This window comes from Lepisma saccharinum, chromosome 2 (genome assembly GCF_977018435.1).
Source record: "Lepisma saccharinum chromosome 2, izLepSacc3.1, whole genome shotgun sequence".
NCBI classification, from domain to species: domain Eukaryota; kingdom Metazoa; phylum Arthropoda; class Insecta; order Zygentoma; family Lepismatidae; genus Lepisma; species Lepisma saccharinum.
The window spans coordinates 202,817,279-202,843,056 of NC_139230.1; the positions used below are offsets into that span (position 1 = coordinate 202,817,279).

A 25,778-nucleotide genomic window follows, 5' to 3' on the forward strand; every position below is an offset into this window, starting at 1 on the left:
TGCTGGTAGGTATTTTCAAATGTATATTTATTTGCATTTTAAAGGTCCATGATAGCAGTTATTCATAATTGGGAAAAGAGAGACACAGCAGTATATAAATATGGAGAAACTAGTACTCACTTTTATCCACGAAGCTGTTTTTTTCTTTTTTGATTAATTTCAGTGGCCACTGCCACCATCCTCGTGGGAACTTGCTGTACTGTTGCTTGGCGTGCATCTTTTGTTTGTAGTTCTCTGGCTGCCGCTAGGTGCGCTGTTGTTAACTGTGCATCTGGGTCTGTGTCATCTGCTATTTCCAGGCAATAACTGTTGTAGTAGGGGAATCCAAGTGTGGTGCACTTGCCCGCTATCAATGTTTAGCTCGTGTGGGAAGTGCATTATGGCATGCGTTTCCTTGATTTTGGTGTCTACGAGCGTGTGGGCAGTGTGTTTGACTTGAACCTTTTGAATTTTATGGCTATTGTATTTGATATGTTTAGCAAGACCAGTAGTGGGGTTGGGCTTTTTTCGCATCTACTAGGTGCTGTTGGATTCTTTCATTGACAGATCTGATGGACCTGCCGATGTAATGTGCCTTGCATTCACATCGTATACACCTGGGTTATCAAGGGGGGAGAGGAAGTACCGTTTGTGTTTGTTCAGTTTATCAGCTACTTTGGAATTGGGTTTGTGTGCTACTTTGATGCCATATGGGAGAAGGGCTTTGGATATGCGGTTGGAAGTGGTGGGGTGATGGTCCATCAGATCTGTCAATGAAAGAATCCAACAGCACCTACCAGATGTGAAAAAAAGCCCAACCCACTACTGCTCTTGCTAAACATATCAAATACAATAGCCATAAAATTCAAAAGGTTCAAGTCAAACACACTGCCCACATGCTCGTAGACACCAAAATCAAGGAAATGCACACCATAAGGCACTTCCTGCACGAGAGCTAAACATCGATAGCGGGCAAGCGCACCACACTTGGATTCCCCTACTACAACAGTTATTGCCCTGAAATAGCAGACAACACAAACGCACAGTTAACAACAGCACACCTAGTGGCAGCCAGAGAACTACAAACAAAAGATGCACACCAAGCAACAGTACAGCAAGTTCCAATGAGGATGGTGGCAGTGGCAACTGAAATCAACCGAAAAAAAAAACAGCTTCGCAGATAAAAGTGAGTACTAGTTTCTCCGTATTTATTTTACAGCAGTTATGTAAATAAAAAAATCAGTGCAAAAGTAAATTCTACTCAAAGTGGCAGATTTAAGTTATTGCTACACAGAAATAATACTAATATATCCTGAAGGACAACTTTTAATAATTATGAACTTTGTAAAAGATTGTGAGACTTTCTGATGTTATTGGTAAAATAAATGCCTACTCAAAATCAATCTGAACACAAGAAAATGGCCTCACTTCAACCTACTACAATCACCACCACCACTAGTTTATTGATGATTCTAGACAGAGAGAAATTCATAGTATTTCTTTTTCACTGAAACTAATACAGCTGTATTTTTTTAAAAAAAAGTACAAATTGCAAACTCACTGAGAGCGAAGAGCAAGAAATCCTTGTTTCATTTTTGCATGAATGCAGTTAAAACGTGTGCAGAATGTTCAGGAAATGAGTAGCTACTTGGTAGAAGATAAGCAGAAGAGATATTCAACATTTGGACCAATCATATGATCTTCACTCTCTTAATGAATACAGATGTTCGAACAGAAAATTTACAATCTCATACCATGATTATGGTGTGGGGGAATATTGGCAGAATTTAGTTTATTGATACAAACATTTAAATAATGAAATACACTAATAAACTTCGTAATATCATGGCATTCTTGAAGTTTAAAATATGCAACTCCCCAAGTGTTCTACCAAGAAACTTTGTATGCATAACTAAAGGCAGAATAGTAACACAAGTTCTCATGTTAAATAGAAGCAAACAATATAAACAAAAGTTTGGAAAGAAAATTGGCCTTCTGTATGCATAACTGAAGAAAATTAAGACAAGTTGAATGAAATACTGCAGTTTTGTGAAAAGTTTCCTTGTCTATTCAGCATTGAATAGCCAAGATGCTAGTTGCACTTTTTAACCTTAGGAACCCCTGTAATTTGGTGTTGTACATGTTTCACACACATATATTGATTATATTTTTATAAACTGTGAAAGAGCTAGTGCGTCTCAAAATACTGGAAGATTAAGTCAAGTTTTCATTCTTGATTCAGATCATGAATTTTAATTACTAATTCTCCACCATTTTTGTGGCTCCCTCAGATGTATATCAAACTCTTATCCTTCATTTTGCATGCTATAAAATAATTTAACATTGCATATATTTTCAAATTAGTGAGTCATAATGATAAAAGTATGAAAGAATGTACTAATGTCCATCTCATGATAGATCTGAACCTAGAGTCACAAACTCTCCTAAAAGCAACAATGTGTGTGTCCATATTGCAAGAATGTAGTTGAATGTGAATAAAATCTATATAATTGCTAAGTAATTTGGATTTTTTCTGTTAAGTAAATGATCTGCAATATTTAATTGTATTCAATAATAAAAAAACATTGATATTTCCGAAAGATGGATTATAAAAATCATGGATCAGGTCAGATTCTCAAGAACTTCACCTACACTTTGCATTTTACTAGAGGTGATCAACTGAAACCAAGGGTTAGCTTTTGTTATGAGTTTTCAGTTTCTGAAAATTTCTCTAATTTATCTGACAACTATCCTTCAATGGCAGTAGTGAAAGTTTTCTAAAGCAACAACAACATTTCTTAAAATGTGAGCAACGTCATTGAACATAAATCATCTATGTCCAAAATGGAGGAAACAACACTGTGTTTTATTCAGCCAAGTTAATGCCAAGTAATGCTAGCACCTGACAGAAGAAAAGCACTGAAATAATGAACAATGCAGGAATATAAATTTGCACCAACATGAACATGTATTTGTTTCTTATCTATTTATTTGGTATTATGTTGATTTTGGTGGCAGTTGCTACCAATTATGTTGGAAACTGGTATTGAACAGTTTAGAAGACTTCCACTTTAAACAATTTTGCTGTGAGCAGATAGGTGCACTGTTACTGCTTGTTCATCTGCTTGGGTTGTTTGTTTTTGCTGTTTTAGTTGTGATACCATACGATACCATACAGGAAGAACTTGTACAGTTTGAAATGTAAAGAACCCATTCAAAATCAATGTTGTTATGACAAGTACTTCTTTGATTGATTGATTTGGTTTATTTAACTTCACCTTTCTGCCAGTTTTGGCAAATTGCAAAGATGAGGAGTGATGATATAATTAAATTGATGAATGGACACTCACAAACACTCATGACCAGGCTGGGATTCGATCCCTGGTATTGTATTGGTGATTTGGTGTTTTTTAAGTCCACTTTATGCACAGAAAGGCTAATCGGGACTGGACCTACAGTTTAAAGTGGGATCCAAACCACTACGTGCCTCCACCGGGTATCGAACCCAGGACCCCTTGATTACACCCTGGTATTGTAGTGCAATGTGCTAACAACTCTGTCAAGGAGGTACCTCTTAGATGTTTGCATCTATTGCAGAATGGGCTACACACTCCAGTGACAGGTGACACATGACACTTAAGGATTTCAACAGTCGAATACAGCTTGTGCAGCCTGTCAGATCACTTCAGTGTGAAAAGTTGCTGCTGATTGGCTCATTCCCAAGCAACGCATGTTGCTTGTCACTTCGGTGTGAATTCTTCCTAAGATCGAGGAAGCAGTTCTAATTAATGCACACCCTGTATGGATCCAGTTGTTACAACTACAACCCAGCTAAAGTTGATGGACAAGCAATAGCAGCTCACACAGAATGGAAACCTGTCAACAGTGAAAACACAGAGTTCCAATGTAAATGATACAGAACCACCAAAAAGAGCCTTTCTTTTTCCTATGTAGGTTATTTTACATTGCTTTTTTACCTCTTGGATTAATAGTAATGATGAGGGTGAATGATGATCTGGTGAAGTAGATGATGTGACAACACAATGAAACACCCATGACTTGTCTAGGGTTCGAACCTGGGACCTACAGCTTCGTAGCATGTTACGCTGACCATTCCATTCCAACCATAATTAATAGAATGCCAAATAAATAGACGTGGTTAACATAAATATAAGCGTGACATTTATGTATATTCTGCCATGTTTAGAATTTCCCAAAACATGAAAAAGGGGTAAATTGTTGGGGAAAAGAAAAACCTGTCAGCCCTAACATTCACTGGTGATTACTACAACGGTTTGTCCCTTTCCTCATCGAGATGTTCATCAGTATTGTTAGAGGCATGATTTGCATGTTGTACCTCAACTTAATGATATAAAAATGTATTATAGCATGGATTTCTAAGTTAAATGTTAAACACGCACACACATACACACATATTTCACATTTTAAGCAACATGTTAAAAACAAAACAATTTTATTGCAACTTTGATGTTAGTTACATTGTTAGATATCAAACAAGTAGCTACTACTGCAACAACATTATTAGCATTATCACAATCACTGCTATTTTTCCACTATATCATGCACAGGAATGTTAGTCAGAACTGTTAAGAGATCTAGTGACCTCAAACTAGTAGCAGCAACGTTAGGACATGAACGAAGATAGAAACAGGCCAAAACTACAGACACCGCATGCAACACTTTGCTAAATTTGACAAAAGCTAAATTTGATGCTAAAGCTATCACTACCTAACAAGACATTCATAAGCATTAAATTTACAACAGTGCACATTCGTTTGTACCTTTTTCACTGGAATCACAACCCCCCCTTGATCGTTCTTCCTTAAAATGATAATTAAGTACCCCTGCCCCATCAGAGGCCACAAAGGGCTGAATTGGGGGGACTCTTGGAGTTGCGACAGGAATAGCTGTACGTTTCTTGCGGATCCGTTTGTGGGGAGTAGGCTTTCTATTTACTTTAGAATAGATGTCTGCTGCTCTCTGCCGGCGTTCGAGAGAACTCCAATCACTGTCTGAGTCAGAGTATGCTAGAGAAAAGCAGGGTGCCAGTTAACACATTTCCCTCACATCATCAACTTAAAACATTTAATAACAGTAAATATCTGCTCAACAAAATCAAGGGTAGAACTTCAAAATCAATACATAGGACTAACTTTACCATTAAATGCACTTGCTAAAGAATAAAAATAATACAAAATATCCCTCTGCAAACTGATTATCCAGGTATTTTCACTTTACACACCAAAATAACTAAAATAATTATATTACAAGAAACATGGGAAAATTCATTTTATGAGTGAATTAAGAACAGAATAAGAATATGCAAATGGTACTGAAAATAAAATGAAAGTCCATGCAAGTAATTTCTAATGAAACACTTTTTTCTACTTTGTTAGGAGCCATATTTTTCTCATTTTTCTAAAAAATATATTTTTCTATGAACATGGGACGAGACAGATTAGTCAGTATTCCATAAGAATCAAGCAGTATAGGTATATTGGTGCACCGGTTTATTGGTAAAATTAACAATTTATCACAATCGGATATATCTGTAAATAGCCTGAAATTACTGCAAAATTTTGCCACTTTTGTTAGTAATTTTATGGAGTAAACATAAAATTCACATGATCTAGTTTTGTAAAGTAAATGTCTTAATATGGAGTTTTCCAAATTAAAACCTAATCTGGTTACCTCCATTAATTAAGGTGGCTAACACACCAATCACATTCTTCTAGGAAAATTTGCAATTTTGTATCCAATTGGTAGAATAGCAGTTATAGGTGTCTGCAAATTTCACATCTAATAGTAACAGTATCAGCAAAAAATTAATATCACTTCATCCTTGATATCTCTTGTGTAATATAATCTTAGATTATGAATGTTGAATTACCCTGGATAATAGTTTTGCACTTTACATTGGATTTGAACTTAGTAGAATGTTCATTTGCTCTAGTAAAATGCTCCTCGATTTAAAATAGAAATCAATAAATACTTACATGGTTGACCCTTCTCTCGTCTATGCCTTAATTTAGACTTATTGCTGGGTACTGCATCTTGAACTAGTGTGTAACTATATTCCCCATCATATGCCGGGTATAGATTAGCAACAGCATCTTTGACCTACAGAAGAGAGCAACAACTCATTTAGTTATCAGCAAATCATCAGTCAATAAAATAAACAAAACCTTCAAAATCATACATCTAGTTTGGATGTCATTTTGGAATGACAGTTCAAAGATATAAATTATTATTTAACACCCTAAAATACAAAATAATGCAACGTCTTCCTTTAAATCAAGAGGAACAATATATTGATGTCACTTTGAATTTTCAGTCTCCATCAAAAGTTGTCACCTGTAAGTGAAAATTATCAAACGAAAGAAATCTACACATAAATGAATTGGTGAGAATGTCTGTCTTTGTGTGTGTGACTCCAAGCGACAAGAAAATAGTAAAAATTATCAGGGTTCAGCCAGTGCAGTTTAACAATAATGGTGCTTTCAATCAAACAACAGACAAATACTCAATTTTATACTGCATGAAAGGGGAGGCAGGGGGAGAGAGAGAGAGAGAGAGAGAGAGAGAGAGAGAGAGAGAGAGAGAGAGAGAGAGAGAGAGAGAGAGAGAGAGAGAGAGAGAGAGAGAGAGTGTGAGTGTGAGTGTGTGTGTGTGTGTGTGTGTGTGTGTGTGAGAGAGAGAGAGAGAGAGAGAGAGAGAGAGAGAGAGAGAGAGAGAGAGAGAGAGAGAGAGAGAGAGAGAGAGAGAGAGAGAGAGAGAGTGAGTGTGTGTGTCCAGCCCTATTTGTACAGTCACATTGCAAAGTACATGAAACTACAATGAACATTAAACTTATTCACACAATTTGATACATTAAATTATTATTGTGATTTTTCACTCCATGATACATTTGATTGAATTTCTAGTAGCAATAGAAAAGTAAAGAAAGAAATTTCATGGGAGTAATAGAAAGTACAGTCAAAAACCTAACAAATAATATTAGTTAAATTGCATTTTGTGCAAATACGTTATGAAAAGAATCAAATGTTCATAATTTTTTGCAGGTGCGTGCATGAGGGAGGGGGTTGATGGCCAAAACTGAAGAGTTTTGTTCTTCATACAATTCTTAATCAAAGGACTACTGCATGTGGCATCAACATAACTTCACATTCATAAATTAAATTTTAGAAAAGAATCAAAGTCAATGACAATCAACTCTCAAATGTCAGGTCAAACTTCATCTCCACACTAAGCGAGTAATGTGCAGTCTTGTTTCAGAATTAGGGTGACCATACATCCTGTTTTGACTGGGACAAAGATGTGTTCCAGTCGTCCCTGCCCCATTTATATTTTAAAAAATTCTCAATATATCCCATTTTATAAAAGTCTACAAGTTAGCTTCAAAACCAAATGAAAACTTGACATTTCATTCTAAACAAAATGTCGATAGAATGTTTAAACTAGCATCATGGCAACACAGTTTCAAGTACTTCATCACAATTAAAATGCTACAAGTCGTTGAGAAGATTCGAGCAGACAGCAGTTTACTGTTTTAAGTTAGCTCGCATTGTGGCTTTTATTGTTTTGTGTAGGTCCCTCTATTTCTAGGGCAGTGAATAATTTATTGATTTGGTTGACTTGTTGTTTCAAGTACATTTTTGCACAGAAAGGCTAATCGGGACTGGACCTACAGTTTAAAGTGGGATTCGAACCACCACATACCTCAACCAGCTATCAAACCTGGGAGGCGATGAAGCTACCAATGCACCATCAGGGAGGCCTAAAGCAGTGAATAAGCATGACCAAGAAGTGTACATGTGGTTTCAACGGGGGTCTCCAAAAAGAATTAAAATTCCTGCATCTTGACACAAACCAAAAAACAAATCCTAATAAATTGGTGAATGCTAATGCATTTTCTAGATCAGAAAATGAAACAAAGCTGTTCAATCAGTGGCAATTTGTAAGAGAAATCATGACAACTCCAAAAAGACAGTAAAGAAAAATAACGATTATCTGTCTGATAAAAGGGTACAGATTTTAAGTGAACCACACGAGGTATTACCAGTGGTATTACGTCCTTCCGAAAGTGGTGAAAATTATGTTATACCGTATTTACACGTGTATAATGCACGTGTGCACCCTGGTTTTTGATAGGGAAAAGTGACAAAATAATTATATCTTATATCTAATGCACAGTACACTCCAGGTTCAAGAAATGGCTTTCTAAGTTGAAGGTCATAAAGCTGTTGCTATGGCAATCAACAGTGAATGACATCATTCCTATTCAATGAGTCACCTGTTGCTATGTGGACCAAAAGGAGAATATCCTCTTGCTTAAACAATAAGTCACCACCAACCCATTACACCTCCCCCCTCTCACTCCACTGTGTTTAGCATCCCAAAGCTTTCACTCTTTAACCACCTTATTCATTCTGTAACGGAAAGTGAGATCAAAATTACGTTATGGATTTTCAATGCTCAGGAAGTTACTTTGTTATTTTTTTGCCCAACAAATCCCATGTGACGGGAGGTGTATGCTCAAATTCCGGCGGAACGGCACTGCTTTTTCTTGGTGTCACAGAACATTACATTACAAAGTGAAAAATTGTGGGACATGGCCATTAAACTTTTATACATTGTTTTACTCATTTCCTCTTTACTTTTTCTAATAAAACTTCAAAATATATAATTTTTCCATGACTAACGTAACATTTTTTTAGGAGGCACATTCAGGATCCACAAACTAGCAGTTCACAGCACAATATTTCTTCCATTATGGCATTTACACACTCCATGTGTGTCATATTATTTGGCCAGTAATACATTTTAATTATTATTTTTTTCCTTATCTTTTCTTTCATCCAAAGTACCATAAAAATCGGAACATTCCTTCATTTTGTGATGAGCTTATTTAAACTGCATTGCACATTAGGGTCGCTATCGTGAATGGAATACTGTTGCCATACTCAGAAACTACAGAATTCGAGCTTTACAATGATATATAACATGATAGGCTTACTTAAACATTAAAAATCAATTCAAGTGTCACAAAATCATGAAATGACCTGGTACGGTTTCATGTTGGCTGTCCGAATTATTTTGTGAATAATACGCACCACAGTTTTTGGGGGCAAAAATTTCGAAAAAAAAAGTGCATATGAGTAAATACGGTATCCTCTACAGTTGAGCATAGGCCTAACATCAATTGTAAGCCATACTGAACTTATTTTATCCTTAATAGGAGATCACATTTTATTTGTTTGTTTATAATGTTTTGGTTATGTGATCCATTCTTTAACTAATAATAATACCAAAAATAATACAGTTTTGATTACGATGATTTTCAGGAGGGGTTAAACTGAGATGTACTGTTTTGGGGTCAAAATATTATGGTCACCCTATTCAGAATTCAACTAAGAACATGCAATTTTGTAGAGGCATTTCTGACACTTTTGGCTAACAGTGAAGATGAAGATGAGTGACGATATGATGAAATTGATTAAGGGATGATCACAAAGATCACCCAGCCCAGGCTGGGATTCAAACTCTGCACCCCTGGTATTGTAGCATGCTGCACTAACCACTCCACCTGGAGGTCAGCTAAATAATGAATGAGTTTGGAAATTATACCACAGTTGCATTTTCAATTTTAACATTTCAGAAACATTTTTGAAAGATGCAGAACCTGCAAAAAAGGAAATATTCTAAACATCCCACTTACCCAGTACTCAATGATAAGTAGATTGCCACAGCTGTTTACTAAGATTTCTAGTCAAATATATATTTTCAGTACTTGTGACGAAATTGCAGAAAATTGCACATAATTATTAATAATTTGGTGCTTTGTGTTATCTTGCTTTGTTATTGTTTCTTTTTTTTTTTTGTTATTTCACTTTGCCTACTTTCACATTATTGTTCTGTTCCTGTTGAACTGGAGGAATGTTTAAATATATAAATAAATTTCCAGTTGTAAGAATTCTGTATTAGTCTTCTGGGCTGTGGTAAGCACAGAGCCTTGAAAATTACACAAACTACATTTCTGTACTATATATTCTGACAGACATTTCTGGACTATCTTTACATGAGTCACCAGTGTAGAATCAGTGGAAAATGATGAACGCAGAGGGGGACAGAATTTTGAAAGTCTGTGGGCATTATGTTTCCAAAAAATGAAAGAGTGGTGACAAAATCAAACTTATTCATCATGAAGAATGTACCACTAAATGCCTACAGGAAACAAGTGGCTACGGCAGTTTAGAAAATTGAGAACACTACACAAAATTTTCAATACACATTACAAAGAATAAATATTACAAATTAAATAATTAATGTTCTCTTACTTCCAATTTTGTATACTGAAGAAAAACTTTGTTGTAATTGTGATTTTCTGCAGAATAACACTTGATCAAATAGCATTTACACTAATAGTAATAAAATATAGTTGATGATTTTGTATTTTGTATGTGTAGTTTGTGAATTTGTTAACTAAACTGACACTAGAAAATTTATTCCTTCAAAATATGTCGGTAAGTATCCCAGAAACTATGAAAAGTAACTATTAATAAATGCAATAAAATCCATAGTTCAAAATTAATTTTAAAAATGGTGGAAGTTTTAAAGGAATAGAGATTATGCATAGGAATATTAAATTAAGATAGTTGTTGATTGAGTTAGTGTTTTAAGTCCACTTTATGCACAGTAAGGCTAATTGGGACTGCACCTACAGTTTAAAGTGGGATCGAACCACTATGTGCCTCCACCGGGTATTGAACCCGGGACCCCTTGATTACAAGGCAACGACGCAACCACTGTGCCATCCGGGAGGCCCTTTAAGATAATTGTTATTGGGAAATATCACACATATGTTATGGTAAAGACTTCATTGACACACTGAAATATTAATTTCATGTGAAACGGTCTGGCTTTATCTTAACACTAGAAGCGCCAAGCCGGTCATTTTGACCGTATTTCAAATTTCAATTTTTGCTTTGTACAGAAAAAATTTTCTTCGTGCGTTGAAATTTTGTGAGTTTTCCTAAAATTTGCAGTACATTGTTACTGCTATGCGTTATTTATATATAAAAAAATACTAATGGAAATATTTGTGTTTCTACCTAGAAGAGCCGTTGACGGTCATTTTGACCGTTAATGTATTTCAATGGAAAACCACTTCTCGGTTGGAACGTTGCACTTACAGTTTCCACCCCTATTCTTCCTTCCTCTTTTAGACTCACCCATATATGTTGGCGTATTGTCAAAGCTGATAAGGAGGAGAAAGTGAAGACTGAGTTTCGTTTGAACACTGCAGTTTGTAAGCATGTTTTCTAGACAATGTGTCCTCAGTCCAGAGGAATATTTGAAAGTATTACAGGAGATTAGTGAAAATGAATCCAATGTCGAGGACCCAGATCTTACTGTAGACGATTCCATGCTTCGACACATACAGAAGTGTACGGAAGAAGCAGCAGCTCGAAAGCAGCAACCCAACTGGCGTTTGTCATTACAAGAACTTGACGATTTCCTGGCTATTTTATATGCTAGAGGAGTGTATGGGTGCAGTTCTATAGACTACGATTTTTTATGGAAAATGACTTTGGGGGCCACCTTTCTTTCAACAAAAAATGTCAAGAAACAGATTCAGGGAAATAATAAAATATCTTAGATTCGATTCAAAATCATCCAGATCTGAACGATTACAAACTGATAAATTTGCACTGTGCTCTGAAATTTGGGACAAATTTATAGCTAATTGTAGGAGTTGCTACACCCCAGAGGAAAATCTAACAGTTGACAAACAATTGTTTCCTTCGAAAGCAAGGTGTAGATTTACACAGTACATGCCAAACAAACCAGACAAATTTGGTATAAAATTTTGGATGCTAGTGGACGTACATTCCAAATACATGTGCAATGCCTTTCCATATCTTGGGAAAGATGAATCAAGGAATGATAATGTTACTGTACCTGAAAATGTTGTATTGAGAATTACTTCACCTTATCTAAATGCGGGTAGAAATGTAACGACTGACAATTATTTCACATCGCTAAAACTCGCTGAGAAGCTAAAGAAGAAGAAGACGAGCCTAATTAGCACTATGAAGAAAAATAGAAAGGAGATTCATAATGAAATTGTGAACATTAGAACACAAGTGTATGAAACATGTTTGCTAACAAAAGGGGGACATTACACTGTGTGCATACCAAGCTAAACCAAACAAAAATTTTCTACTCCTAAGCTCCGTGCATTCAGAAGTAGAAGTAGATTTGCAAAGCCAGAAGAAACTACTAGAAACAATCAAGTATTACAACAAAACTAAATGCGTTGTTGACGTTGTTGATCAAATGGCACGCAAATATTCAGTCCGTGCTTCATCACGTAGATGGCCTGTACATGTGTTTTAAAATATCGGAGATCAGGCAGCAAAAAATGAATGGGTAGTTTACAAGGCAGTCACAGGGAGGAACGTTACGAGACATAACTTTTTGATAGAATTAGCTGAGGAACAGAGAAGGACATTTGAATGCAAAGCCCAATAAAATATTGTCAACATCAATATCACATGCACGGAATGTAAGTGGCTCTGTTTCCAGAAAGAGGCATCAATGCCAGGTGGCATTGTGCAATGAAAACAAAACAAGTAACATTTGTTCAATGTACAACAAATATGTTTGTGGAAAATGTGTTTCTGGTTTAGAAAAGGTACTGAAATGCAAAAAATGTAATATGTGAAATTTCATGACAAACTTATTTCCTTGAAGAAAATTAATATTTATTGTTGTAATTAGTGCATGGAAAATAAAAATCGCTGGGTTTCACGATATTTTTGTATTTTTTTACAAAATATTTTGTTTTATTAGTAATAAGATGATTATTGGCAATATCCATTTTGAGAAATGGTCAAATTTTAAATACCGGTCATTTTGACCGGAGGTGGCACTTCTAGGTAGTAAAAAATCCTGGCGCTTCTAGTGTTAAGTTATTCTGAAAAATATGTAATGTGTGTGGGAATGCACAACTGACAAAAATTCCTAGAAAAAAACACAGATAGTAGAGTTGCCCATATAGATCTGAGCACAAAAATTGTTCACCTCTACTTTCTTCCATTTTTCTTTTACATTGTATGTACCTGCACTGGATGAAATTGTATAAACACTGGTGCACAAGTTATACTCTGCTATACGAGGTGTGGCTAGAAAAAAAAACGGATTGATGTTGCTGTCGACAAACGGCAAGCACGTCAAGGTCAAGCGGTGCATGAGTGTATAATGTGATATCCTGCATATCGACTGTGTGATTTTCCAGGGTGCACGGCGATCAGGTCCGTTGTAGCTTGTGGACAAAGTGAACCGTACATCTGTGATCCGTTGGAAAGTAGGTTAAGTGTGAAAGTGGAACAGCATACCAATTTGAAGTCTTTTATGAAACTTGAATAATCCGCCACAGAAACTTATGGTTTGTTGAAGGAAGTATATGGAGATGAGTGTTTATCATGCACGCAAGTGTTTGTGTGGTTTCAAAGGTTTAAAGAGGGACGAGAAGTGATCGTGGACGACTCGCATCCTGGACGGCCTTGCACATCAAAAACTGAATCAAACATTGCAAATGTTGGTGAATTGATTCGAAAAGATCATTGCTTGAGTATTCAAGCTATTGCAAAACAACCAACACTATTACATTATGGTGCTGATGACCCTTCATGAGCGACTAAGACGACGATCTGATTTGTGGAAAAGCAAGTCATGGATTCTTCATCAGGACAATGCTCCTGTCGACACGGCATTGTCAGTCAAGGCTTTTTTGGCCAAGCATGGGATCGCAGTGTTAGAACATCCACCCTATTCGCCGAATATCACTCAGTGAGACTTTTTTTATTCTCAAAGGTCAAACCAGCACTGAAAGGAACCAGATTTATGACCGTAGAATCTGTGAAAACAAAAGCGAAGGAGGTCATGAACATTGTTTCAGAAAATGATTTCCAGCACTGCTTCCAGCAATGGAAGATTCGTATGGAGTGGTGTATCGATAGTTCAGGGGGAGTACTTTGAAAAGGATAATGTTCGTATTGTACAAAATAACCAATAAAAGATTTTGTAGCAACAGTCCGGTTTTTTTCTAGCCACACCTTGTATGTTTTTGTTTCAATCCATGACCATCATATAGCGTAAAACAAAATGAATGAACATAAATGATGAATAATTCAGCTTCACATATTCTTTTGTGGGTATGGTACAATATGAAAATCAACTTATTAAGTGTGAAATTGTTTTGCGAGGGTTCACTGGCTCAACGGCAGAACAAAATTTTCATTCAGCAATTAACAAGTCTGCAGTAAACGTAACAGATTGCGGGTATTTGAATTACATCCTAGAAGTATGTTCACATTCTCCTCCTAAGGTAGGTGGTAGAACTCTACCATTCTGCTTACCTGGGCATATTCAGATCCTAAATCCACATTTTCTGGTGTAGCCAAAGGGGCATGTCCAAAACCGGGTTTATTTAATTTTGGTAACATCACCTCTTTCCCTCCAACATTCATTCTAGCAATTGCATCAGTCACAAGTGTGTAATCCTTTAAATTCAATTTGCCAGGTTGCTGAAAACAGTTCATATTCATGACAAGTTAAGCTCTGAATGAATCTGACTACAGGTCGGTTGCTCAATCTTCACTTAAGTTCTTATGTTGTAGCTTGAGTGATATGTACAGCTTGCATTTCACCCATCAAAAAATATTTTGTTATCTAATCAAATTAAAATAAACATCTAGGTAAGTTACTTGTTGCCTACAAAAAATACCCCTAGTTTTCTAGCTGTACAATGACCACTCAAAATAGGATGTTTAAAAAATCAATTTCTGATAGCACATGTGTGAACTATTATGCATTATAGATGCTTAGTGCTTCCAAAAATCTACATAAAATTGCACTGAAACTGAACGAGTGTGGCATTCTGGTTCACAGTGTTTGAAACTCATTTGTGAAGAACTTTGTGTGCTACACATCTTGGATCAACTGAAAAATGTACCTCTAACTTTTACAACCTTCAAAACATGCAGACTTCAGCAGAACTTAGGCCATGACTAAGTTATCAAGTAGGAGCAAAAGGAGTTGATTTTAATTCTAAATGTACCATGTTCCCCATACCAAAGTGAATGACCAAATGTTGCACCTTGCTAACCAATCCTGCAAAAATCACTACAAAATTCTATGGTGTGGTGACGTAAACGCAGTGAAAATATAATTTTTCCACGTTGTCGTTCTTATCCTTATGACTTATTAATTTCGAAGGTCCACTGCCTTCATTGCCATAGGTTATGGCAGCTGAGGTGGAGGTGGTACCATGTCAGTAAATTGTTTACACTCAACTGGTGGAGTTCTGATTTCTACAATTCTGGTGGTGCTGGAGGATGTGGCACCAAGCAGCACAACACCACACTGTAACATTCTCCAACACTGTCAAATGGTAGAAATCCTACCAGCTGAGTTTAAGCAATGTAGTGATGCAATACAGCCTCCCTCCCAGATTACACAACCCATTTTAATGAAGGTGGTATGTGCCATGAAGGCACATTTAGGGGAGGTGGGGGTTGGGCGGGCCCCACACATTCTCAAGCTCAATCATTTGGGAGGTGATGTGATCAGCAGCATGCTCCAGCCACCATTACCCTCCCCCCCCCCCACCCAGGGTTGCCCCCAAGTATCCATGGATTTGAGGCTGGGTGAGCCCCAGAGCAACTTTATGCAGGGACAAAGCCGGGAAAATTCTGACCATAGATCACCCACCCTACGAATTGAACCCAGGTCTCTCACGTGGCAGGCGGATGTCCTACCAATTAGACCATCCCAGCTCACAATGAAGGTGGTGGACCATTGAAATTAATTGGTCATAACAATAAGGAGAATAACATGAATCCCAAAACTTTTTCCACATGATACAAAATTCTACTTGAAGAACGGAAAGAAATTAACACCGGAATTGCTTCCATATCACTGTTCCCATATCATGGTTTTAGAAAGGAATTGCAGAACTGTGCAGTGAAGACAATAGAATTCAGGAACTGGTGCAAGATGAAAAAGAAACTAATATTAAAAAAATAATAATGAAACTTACATTCATTGAACACTACACTATTAGGCTAAAAAAAATCATTGAAACTACAATATTATCAAGAACATGCAAGGATTAAGATCCATGCAAGAATTTGGATAGAATTATAACAATTCAAATTGCTTTAAGAGATGCCAGATCAGATCCAAGAGCCAACATGATTCTTGAAAGAAAAGCACATAAATATTGTCTTGCAAAGACTGAAGATTGCATTTTCCCATTCCAAAGCTATTAACATTTTAGTATTTTTTTCCTTTTGCTTATTTTTTGAACTACTAACACAGACACTCACTCACTCACATACACTCAGATCAAGTTGATATAATTATCACAGACCGATATTGCAGACAAATGTATTGTGATTGTTATTTGATATTCTTGTACATATGCACTGGTATGAGCTCTATCAAACAAAATAATTGTGCACTCTGAATGCCTTGAGAAGTAAATTTCTTAATGCCAAATACAAAAGTTAGGTCAACTTTATACACAAAAGCCAGAAAGGTACATCTCGAGTTTCACATGGAATCTGTATTGCTAAGCCCTCGCTAGGGCGACCTATTAGTTCCTAATTTCAAAGCAAGAGTCAGAAACATGGTATATCTAAAATAAAACCAAGTTATTTGAAAGCATAACATGCAGGAAGTTCATACTCTATGGCAATTAGTAATGTATAGGATATTTCTCATACAAGGTGAAATGTCTCAACTGGCAACAAAATATTTTACATGCAGCAAATAACTAACATCTAGCTATTTTGCACAAGTGAAGCAACATATATCAGGGCATTTTAACATAAATGCTATTATCAGTCACTGAGAAGTTGAACAATCTACTGATCGTAAATATTTTTACTATCTACAGAAAATTAACAAAAAGAAAAAAAGGAAACACACCAGTTAGAGCAATCAAGTTTCTATTGCAAGGTAAATGAAAGAAGTATGGACTTAGTCCATCATTTACCTCAAATGACAAAAATAACAAAGCAAGAAAAATAACAACAATAATAATTGGAACTATGACAAATGTTTTGATGTGTTCTGAATAAGAATCCACTGCGGTGATGGTAACAGAGGTGGGGGAAATAACTAGGTGGCCTTTTTTCTAAACACCAACTACACAAAAATGATGAGACAACCTGCTCATAAACAAATATTTTCTGAAACACACACAAGAGAACACAAGTGGTAAACTGAGTTTTGTATTCTTTGTACAACTTGAAAAATACCTTTGTTTTACTTCAAGTCAAGCTTTAAACATGTTTAACTTAAGTAAAGAGATAGAGCAACCGGTTACATTAAAAACAAATTGTGAACAACATGAAAATAAGGGATAATAAAGATTGAGTAACAAACATTACTACTAAAAAAATAATGTAATTTTATAATTATACAAAACAACACTACCCTGACAAAATGCGTTACTCTATATTTTTCAATGCACATGAGTTATTATGAATTCTGGCACAATTTTATGAAGTGAACCATTGTGACTATTAGAAAACATGTGCAATGTTTCAGTTTCTTAGCATGATACACCATTGCATGTATTACTTACCTACCATCAAACATTCACTCTTGCATTTTTTTCATCCATCCACTCTAGATTCATTCATTCTCTATTATTTTATGGACTTATTCAGTGTTCTTTTAAATACATTCTCCCAATTCACATGAAACCTTAGCATTTTAATTAATGTTTACTTTCATACAAAAATGCTAAGCAGTTTTAGAGCACATCTTACTCAATGTGCCTATTGGAACACAAAACAAGACCTCTTTACACACCATCTTTAACTATTAGGCAAGCAGGGAAGGTCTTGTTTATGAACATGTCCAAAGAGAAATTAAAATTTCAAGCAGATTGTTTTACGATGCAAAGTATAAAATTAGATGCAGTGAAATAGTTTATCTGACTTAACTCCCTTCTTCCCCTTACTGTTCAATATGTGCATTGGCTCTCAAACCCACAACTCATGACAAATGGCAATCTCTTTTCAGTTCCAAGTAGTTGAACATTGAATTACAAAAATTCAGTCAGTTTTGGTGTCTAAATAGGGTAACAATGAAACTACTCTAAATGTTGGTGGAAAATAGGGGGGGATGTTAAGGGTACATTGCAAGAATGGTGTTTCTAATAATACAAATAACACTGTAGAAACATAACAAAAATAAAAAGTCAAAATGGTAACCATTTTGACCTTTGCATGTGAAAACTGCATGCATTATGAAATTTACTTTGGGAGTCTTTCATGCTGAAGCATACAAATTAATGTGTGTAAACATGCCATCTTCTGAATAAACACTGTGTGACAAACATTCACTAAGAATAGCATCTCTAATATTATAGTTAGCACATGGTGCTCAATATTCAATTCAGACATGGGTAAACGGAACTAGTTAAAGTATTTGGATGTTTTCTGGAGAGAGTGGATTTATATTCATTTCTTCTAGGACTGAGCTGATACCAATGTTGATGTTGATGTATTGGTTGAATTTTATTTGCCAATACTTTTCCAGCATTTTGATCATTTGTGGGGTCAGTAAAAATGTCACGCAACAAATTCGCGGAGTCTAATTATCCTGGAAGTTACGCTAAATTCAAAGTCTCTATGGATTTTGTACAAATATTATGTGAAAGAACTGTATTTTGTTATTACAAAGCATGTTTTATTTAATATATATATATATATATATATAATGGATAAAAGCAAGGAGGGCCAAAAGGGCTAAGTAAAAATCAAAGAAGGTAACAGGAAACACTCACCGGACAGTAGAAAAATTCAAAATTTTTGCTAACTTCGTAGCATCATCGGTGTGAGAGATGGAACTTTCTCCTCACACCGATGATGCTATGAAGTTAGCGAAAATTTTGAATTTTTCTACTGTCCGGTGAGTGTTTCCTGTTACCTTCTTTGATTTTTACTTAGCCCTTTTGGCCCTCCTTGCTTTTATCCATTATATATATATTTTATATATATTCTTAAAGCTAAACTCTGGTAAATTGACATTTATAATCAGAATAGAATACTCACTTACTAATATTGGTCAATATTCTGAAAAACTTTTAATTGTTACAATTTTCAAGCATCATCGGTTAAGAGTATCAGTATCAGTAACATTACCAACAATTTTACTGTTCATATATATTTGACAAAATTCTGAAAATTGTATGAATAATAATAATAATAACCTGTGGCACAACAGCCCATGAAGGCCAGGGCCTACCTACAGACTGCTGGCTGAGGTGGCAGATCATCCAACCAGTTACGGGTGACATGTGGTCAGCACAACGAACACCCAGTCCTTGTTGTAGGTTTCTATGACCGGGTTACACTACTCATTCGTAGCTCCCCAATTTCCTCAAGATGGTGGGTGGTCACCAGTCCCATACACAGGTCAAAATCTCAGGAAAAAAGTTGTTAGCTTCCCTCAGGAGACTCAAACCTGCATGCATCCCGTAGCCGGAGCCCAAAGCATGATGCCTTAGACTGTACGGCCATGGTGCAGGATATCTTTCATGAATACAAAAATATAATTCATGTCATGGTTTGTAAAGTGAATGTATATGTGCACGTCATTTTTCAAAGGCAAAACCTGCTTTTTTTTTTTGTTTGAGTTTGTTTCTAAGTCCACTTTATGTACAGAAATACTAATTGGGACTGGACCCACAGTTTAAAGTTGGATCTGAACCTGTACGTGTCTCCACCTGGTACTGAATCCACGACCCCTTGATTACAAGGCAACAAAGTTACCTCTGTGCCATCAGGCAAAACCTGCAATTTACTGGTTACATACATTAATTAAGGAGGTTAATGTTCTGTAAGGAACATTTGGCATTTTATATCAGGTTGGTAGAATATCAGCATTCTGTATCAGTACATTTTTAATTGGTAGTTTACAGTTATCAACAAAATTTTCATATCAGTCCATCCTGGTCTATTGCATATACATGGCAATAACTTAAATATTCGATATTTGTTGTCTGTAATATATTAGTTACCAATAAATGTTTCACAATTAGCAGCAATTGCAGGCTTTCATTATATACTGTACGTTAATTTAAAAATTTGTTTTTATTGCTATGCACTTATCCAGTGCTCTTCTTTTCTTGGAAGAAAGGTTCCGTTGCACTCTTCAAGTTAATTACTTGGTGTGTTATTGTTATTGTGTTTATCATTAAGAAGTATTCAAAATATTGTGGTACATTCCAAAGTAACCATGCATGCATCTTAGTACACACACAATTTCTGTCATTAAAATAAAATCTTATTTGTTTTATTGTCACCTATAAAAAGGTGCAGGTATGGTGTACCATTGACTTATTTCAAGATATAGTTGCATGCAGGACTGAGAATGGTTATCACGTATTATAATTGTCATTGCTTTTCAAAACAATAACCAGACTATGGCCTGGGCATCCTGTGCAGTTCTGCTGTCTGTGTACACATCATCTGATGACACTTCTTACAGTACTTGTATGAAAATAATTTATTAATTTTTGATCACATGTATTAATTAAAAGGAAAACACATCATTCCCATTCTGCTCAGATTCATGTGCATCAATATTTGAAATTCTCATATCGTTTCATCTAATATTCTAATCGAAACCACAACGCAATGCTGACTGATTGTGCCAATGTTTTTTTTGGTTGGTTTTTATTTCTAAAAATCCAGAACAAATAAACTATAATGCACAAAAAGCAGAATGCATGCAAGTTAATAGTTTCAAATAAAGGTAAAGCAAATGTAAATATATTGCCTGTGAATTGCACCATGCCATGAAGGCAGGGAGTGTGGAGGTTGGGTTCCACACATTCTCAATCTCAGTCATAGTGGAGGTGATGTGTTCAACACACACACACTGTCCTGTATCGGTATTTGCCAATAACAATGGCATATAGCATCAGCCCTATGGATGCTGGATGGACCAAATTTGCAGGGAATCACAACAAAAGATCATTCTTTGAGGATATGTAGTGCCTGTCACCCAATTTTGAGAAAAAAAGAAAATATGCAGATTCTTTTAGAAAATCAGAATTGTTGGGGAATTTTGAAAAGTGGATGTTTCCCACTGGACCCCTGATTGTCGCACACTGTGAACATGTTTTTTTTTTGGTCATTATTACGTGTAAAAGTAAAATATATAGTTAAAATGTAGTGGTTGAAGAGTAAATAATCCATTTATAAAAATCTATCCCATAATGTGGAGTGGGATATAATACATTTTCAATATACAAATATTAATAATAGCAACAATGGATAGGCTATATTGTTTTGTCATTCCAGTATACCATACCTTCATATGTATATAAATGAACAAAAAAAGACAATGACTTATCGTCTGTAGTTTTCAAGAAATGACGTGTTAATTGCTGCCACATGTAGGTGGTTTCAATCTAAAGCAACCATCAGGAACACCATAATTTCAGTGGTGTAATTCGAAACCGGCCATCCGCTAAGATTAATAATGAATATTTTAATGTAAAACAGGTAGAATCACATGGGAGAGTTCCAATGAAATTCTTACATAACAAGATTTATGATATGCATTTTCAGGTATCAGAATCAGTATCACTGGGAATTAGTAAAATTATCGGCATAAGTATTGGTTCAGTGGCATCAGCTCAGCCCTAGTTGATACAATGTCATTTTCAAGTTGCTTTATTTTATATGCAATTAGGTGAATGTACCACACTATCAATCTGTACTTCAATATGCATGGAAGACTACTGGGTTTGTCTTACAGGATATGCACCTCCTATTCTGTAATGCGTATGACATTGATTTTCTTGTGTGATATTCAACACACTCTTGTGACAACACATCACAATGAAGTGGACCAATGTGTGTATGTGGCATTTTTCACACTCTTATATTGCGTTTTTGTTTGCGATGTATAAAAAATTGTGTGTATGCTGTCCTCATGTACATATGTCTGTCGTGCCCCTACAAAATGTGTCCTCTATAATTTTTCTCATTTGGTTGCATAAATTCAAGCTGATAATTGGCATTTGACACTTATGTGGTTGCAGTCATTACAGGTGCAATGCCTAGTTGTTTTGCCAACATTCCGGTTGTAGGTGACTGCAAAATACACCCGTAACTATGGATCCATCAGTCTTATGCCACAAGTTTCATCGTGAAGTATAGCATCCTTCTTTTGAGATTTATTTTTTCTGTAAATACCAGTGCCCCTTGTCTTTTATCATGGTCATGCATGGTTCATACCTTGGACAGTTAAGTTAAAAAATATCCTTACTACAGCAGATTGAAACAAAACTGACTATAATTTGCTATAGCAGTTATCAGTTAGTTGACTCGCGTGTAAAACAGGTTTCCACTTTAAGCATCAGAAATAATATTTTATTTAAGTTTAATGATATATATCCATCATGATAACTGACCAGTTCTGGTCAATTACAAGTACACCCACATGAGCTGAAAGTAGATACAATTTGCATGTATGGTTTGTTGTAGTTATGCTGAGTGTGTCTGTAAAATTCCATTTGAAATCAACTAAGTGATTCACAAAACATGTGACTATGCATGCATATAAAACATCACCTCGTAGAGATGTAATGTACTTCTCTTTGCCATTAAATCAAAAAGGTACTCAAGTAGTAAAGGTACTACAAACACTTACCTTTAAGGTCTGGCTGTTTCCTTTAGGTCTAGTTTTTGATGATGATATGTGTCTTCTTCCAGTAGTGAAAGCATGCTGGCCATATGAAGTAACCCACATCTCGTCTTCTCTGTCAGTTCGGTGTAAGAACACGGAATCATCGACCCATCCTGCAATGAATATGAATATTTTCAATCCTGTGAATCAAAATGAAAATGTGATTTTGTTAAGTCCGCATAAAATACTGAAAATCAGTTCGAATATTTCATCTCCATTATTATTTCTCATCAAAACAACAGTCCATTTATCTAAAAATCCCTAAGATAACAGTGTACTATTATACTACTAACGAATTTTAATGTTTGACAATTCAGGAATGAAAAGATATGTCAGTAAGAGAATAAGGAATGCCTCTATTCATTAATAATACATTTTTATTGTTTTTTTGTTTTAAGGCTCAACCCAATGGAAGCACAAATGTCTACCAGGCAGTATTTGGTTGATTCAGCATGCACTTTTCATTACAATTTTAACTAGCTTTCCTGACTGAAGTGAACTTCCATATTTGAAGTTATTCCCCAATTGTTAATTACCAAAAATGCATACTACAGGTAGGTGTTGAGATCATTTGCACCAAAGATGAGAGCACTATCCATGCGCTACACAAAAAGTTAATTTCTTTTGTAAATGGATTGTAAACATGATGATGCATTCGCAAGGCAAGTTTGCAGCCCATCACAACATACTGAAGACACACACCTTAATAGAATGACATGTCATTTCATCATATATTTAAATTCTAACAAATGTAAGAAAAACAAATAGGCTGACAGCTTCTCTTAAAAGGTTGGAGTTACATAAATCCTGTAACAAAATGTATGGAGAATTGGTAGGAGAACCACCACAAAACCATTGAAGACGCATAAAGAACACGAGAAAACTGGAACATCTCATTCTTTGCCTGTATAATAATCCTTTGCCCCCTGCTCTACATCCAATGTATTGACAGTTACAAAAAATGTAGTTTTATGAAAGTGCTTCATGTGTGACAGTTTGCTCGTGTTAATTGCATTATCCGTTACAAAGGCAATACTTACATATATGCACAAAAAAATAAAATGAAAATGCATATTATGCTAGCACAAAATATACCTATATTCACCTGTGTAAAGTCCACTTTCTTTTGAAAAAAATCAGAAAGAAAACATTATTACAGGTGTATTCTACAAACTGCTCATCAAATGAACTTTCACACTGTGCATGCAGACTAGTATTTCAGGAAAATAGACAGCAGTACTTTCAAGCAAAATTTCCTTAACTTATAAACTATTATTTCATATGTGGGATATCATTTCTACTTCATAATAAGCAAATTTTGTGTAAATGTGTATGCATGTGAGAACATATACATATCACTGAAAACTGCTTTACAGGTAAGTTAACAAAAATGTGAATGATGGGAATAGATGTAATATACACAGTCTCGCAAAGTCTGGAGTCAGTTGGTAGTTTACTAGTAAAAAATTGTTGAAACTTGGGTGAATCAACTTTTGAATAAGTATTTCAATTTCTCTGTATGCCGGAAGTTGTTTAAACAGTTATTATATCCAAAGAAACAAAACAGACATTTAGAAAACAATGAATGATTTTACATATTATTCTCCTGCAATTTTCATTTATCTGTATTGTGGGTAGTGTGATGAAATTTTATGAAATTACTAATGCACGTGCAACCTTTTGGTAATCCAGTGTAATTGTGTCATGCATATGAACTGCTCATATCTTGACCCCCCCCCAAAAAAGTCTTAGTATGTACAGGTTTCTCAAATTTAAGTACCAAAATTTCTGGCAGTGGTTCATGGAAGATATTTAACAATAAAAATATTTATGTTTAATTCTTAGTAGGCAACCTGAGAGAACTGCTAAGCTGCTTAGAGCTGCAAAATATAATTCTACTATCAATTTCTGTAAAACAAAATAGAAACGCAACATGATTCAATTGGAAAACAATCTTAAAAGCACTCTTTTTGAAAGTGATGGATGCATTCACTATTGGCCATAAATACATGTCATCAGAGCTACATTTGAAGTATGAAACTACAATTAATATGATGAAGTTTTCAAAAGTGTTTATCTTCATTACTTTACTGTATTCCTTATTTTATAGAAAAAAAACAAGTTGTTATCACAGTAATAGTATTTCCAGGCAATTAAGCCTGCAACGTGTGTTTGTAGCATCTTATTACATTTTTTAACATAAATCTAAATTGTAGGGCTGAGTCAATACCAGTGTATTAGTCATTAATACCAGCCGATACTTTTCTGGAGTAAATATGCTGGAAATTTTCACTAAATTTGCACCAGTATAGTACAAATAAATTGATGTTGGTATTAAAGTATTCTTATTATTCTGAAATTATGAATATTTGAGTTTTAAATTGAGTTTTAAGTCTACATTATTCAGTGGAAACTGAACCACTATGTGCTTCCAACAGGTATCGAACCCAGGGCTCCTTGCCTACAATGTTTAAGTATTAGATACAACAAGTAAAGATATCAGCATTAATATCAGTGTCAGTTTAAAGTGGTATCCACTCAGCCATCTAAATTGCACACTTTTCATTATTCTACTACTACACACATGCCATGCTCTTAAATTTATCAGTACAGTATGGGTTAAAAAATGACATAATAAATTAAGCAAACACAAACACAAGAATAGAAAGTCCAAAATCAGAACATACAGGAAATATTTTTCTTAGAGCCATTTGTGAAATGAATTTCTGTTCAAGTTCCAATCGCTTCAATCAGTTAAATTTATTGAAAAGTACTGTACAGTTTAAGCAAACAAAATATAACATTCTACATTTTTTCAATGTGCACAATCATATAAAACTATGATAAAAAAATATATTAAAATGGCCTGAAAGCAAACAGAAGATTTCAACCAAATTTAATGTGATAGCTAAAAATTCTATACTGGCACATGCTGTCCAAATTTGGCGCACAGAGAAATTGAAATTAATATAGACAGTAATAATCTATTATTT

The 25,778-nt window shown here is 35.2% G+C and overlaps 1 protein-coding gene across 18 annotated transcripts in view; it reads right to left on the reverse strand.

The window, feature by feature from the left end:
- The window catches only part of RhoGAPp190 (Rho GTPase-activating protein 190), a 178,655-nt gene that overhangs the window by 46,210 nt on the left and 106,667 nt on the right, over positions 1-25,778 (reverse strand). For 10 of the 18 annotated variants that reach the window (XM_083117880.1, XM_083117883.1, XM_083117886.1 and 7 more), the window contains 5 exons: positions 23,891-23,908; positions 22,750-22,898; positions 14,424-14,591; positions 5,997-6,120; positions 4,782-5,027 (listed from right to left, as the gene is read on the reverse strand). In XM_083117880.1, coding sequence (XP_082974006.1) covers positions 4,782-5,027; positions 5,997-6,120; positions 14,424-14,591; positions 22,750-22,898; positions 23,891-23,908 — 705 coding nt within the window. The remainder of the gene's footprint in view (positions 1-4,781; positions 5,028-5,996; positions 6,121-14,423; positions 14,592-22,749; positions 22,899-23,890; positions 23,909-25,778) is intronic. The other 8 variants (XM_083117887.1, XM_083117881.1, XM_083117894.1 and 5 more) reach the window with 3 other exon arrangements.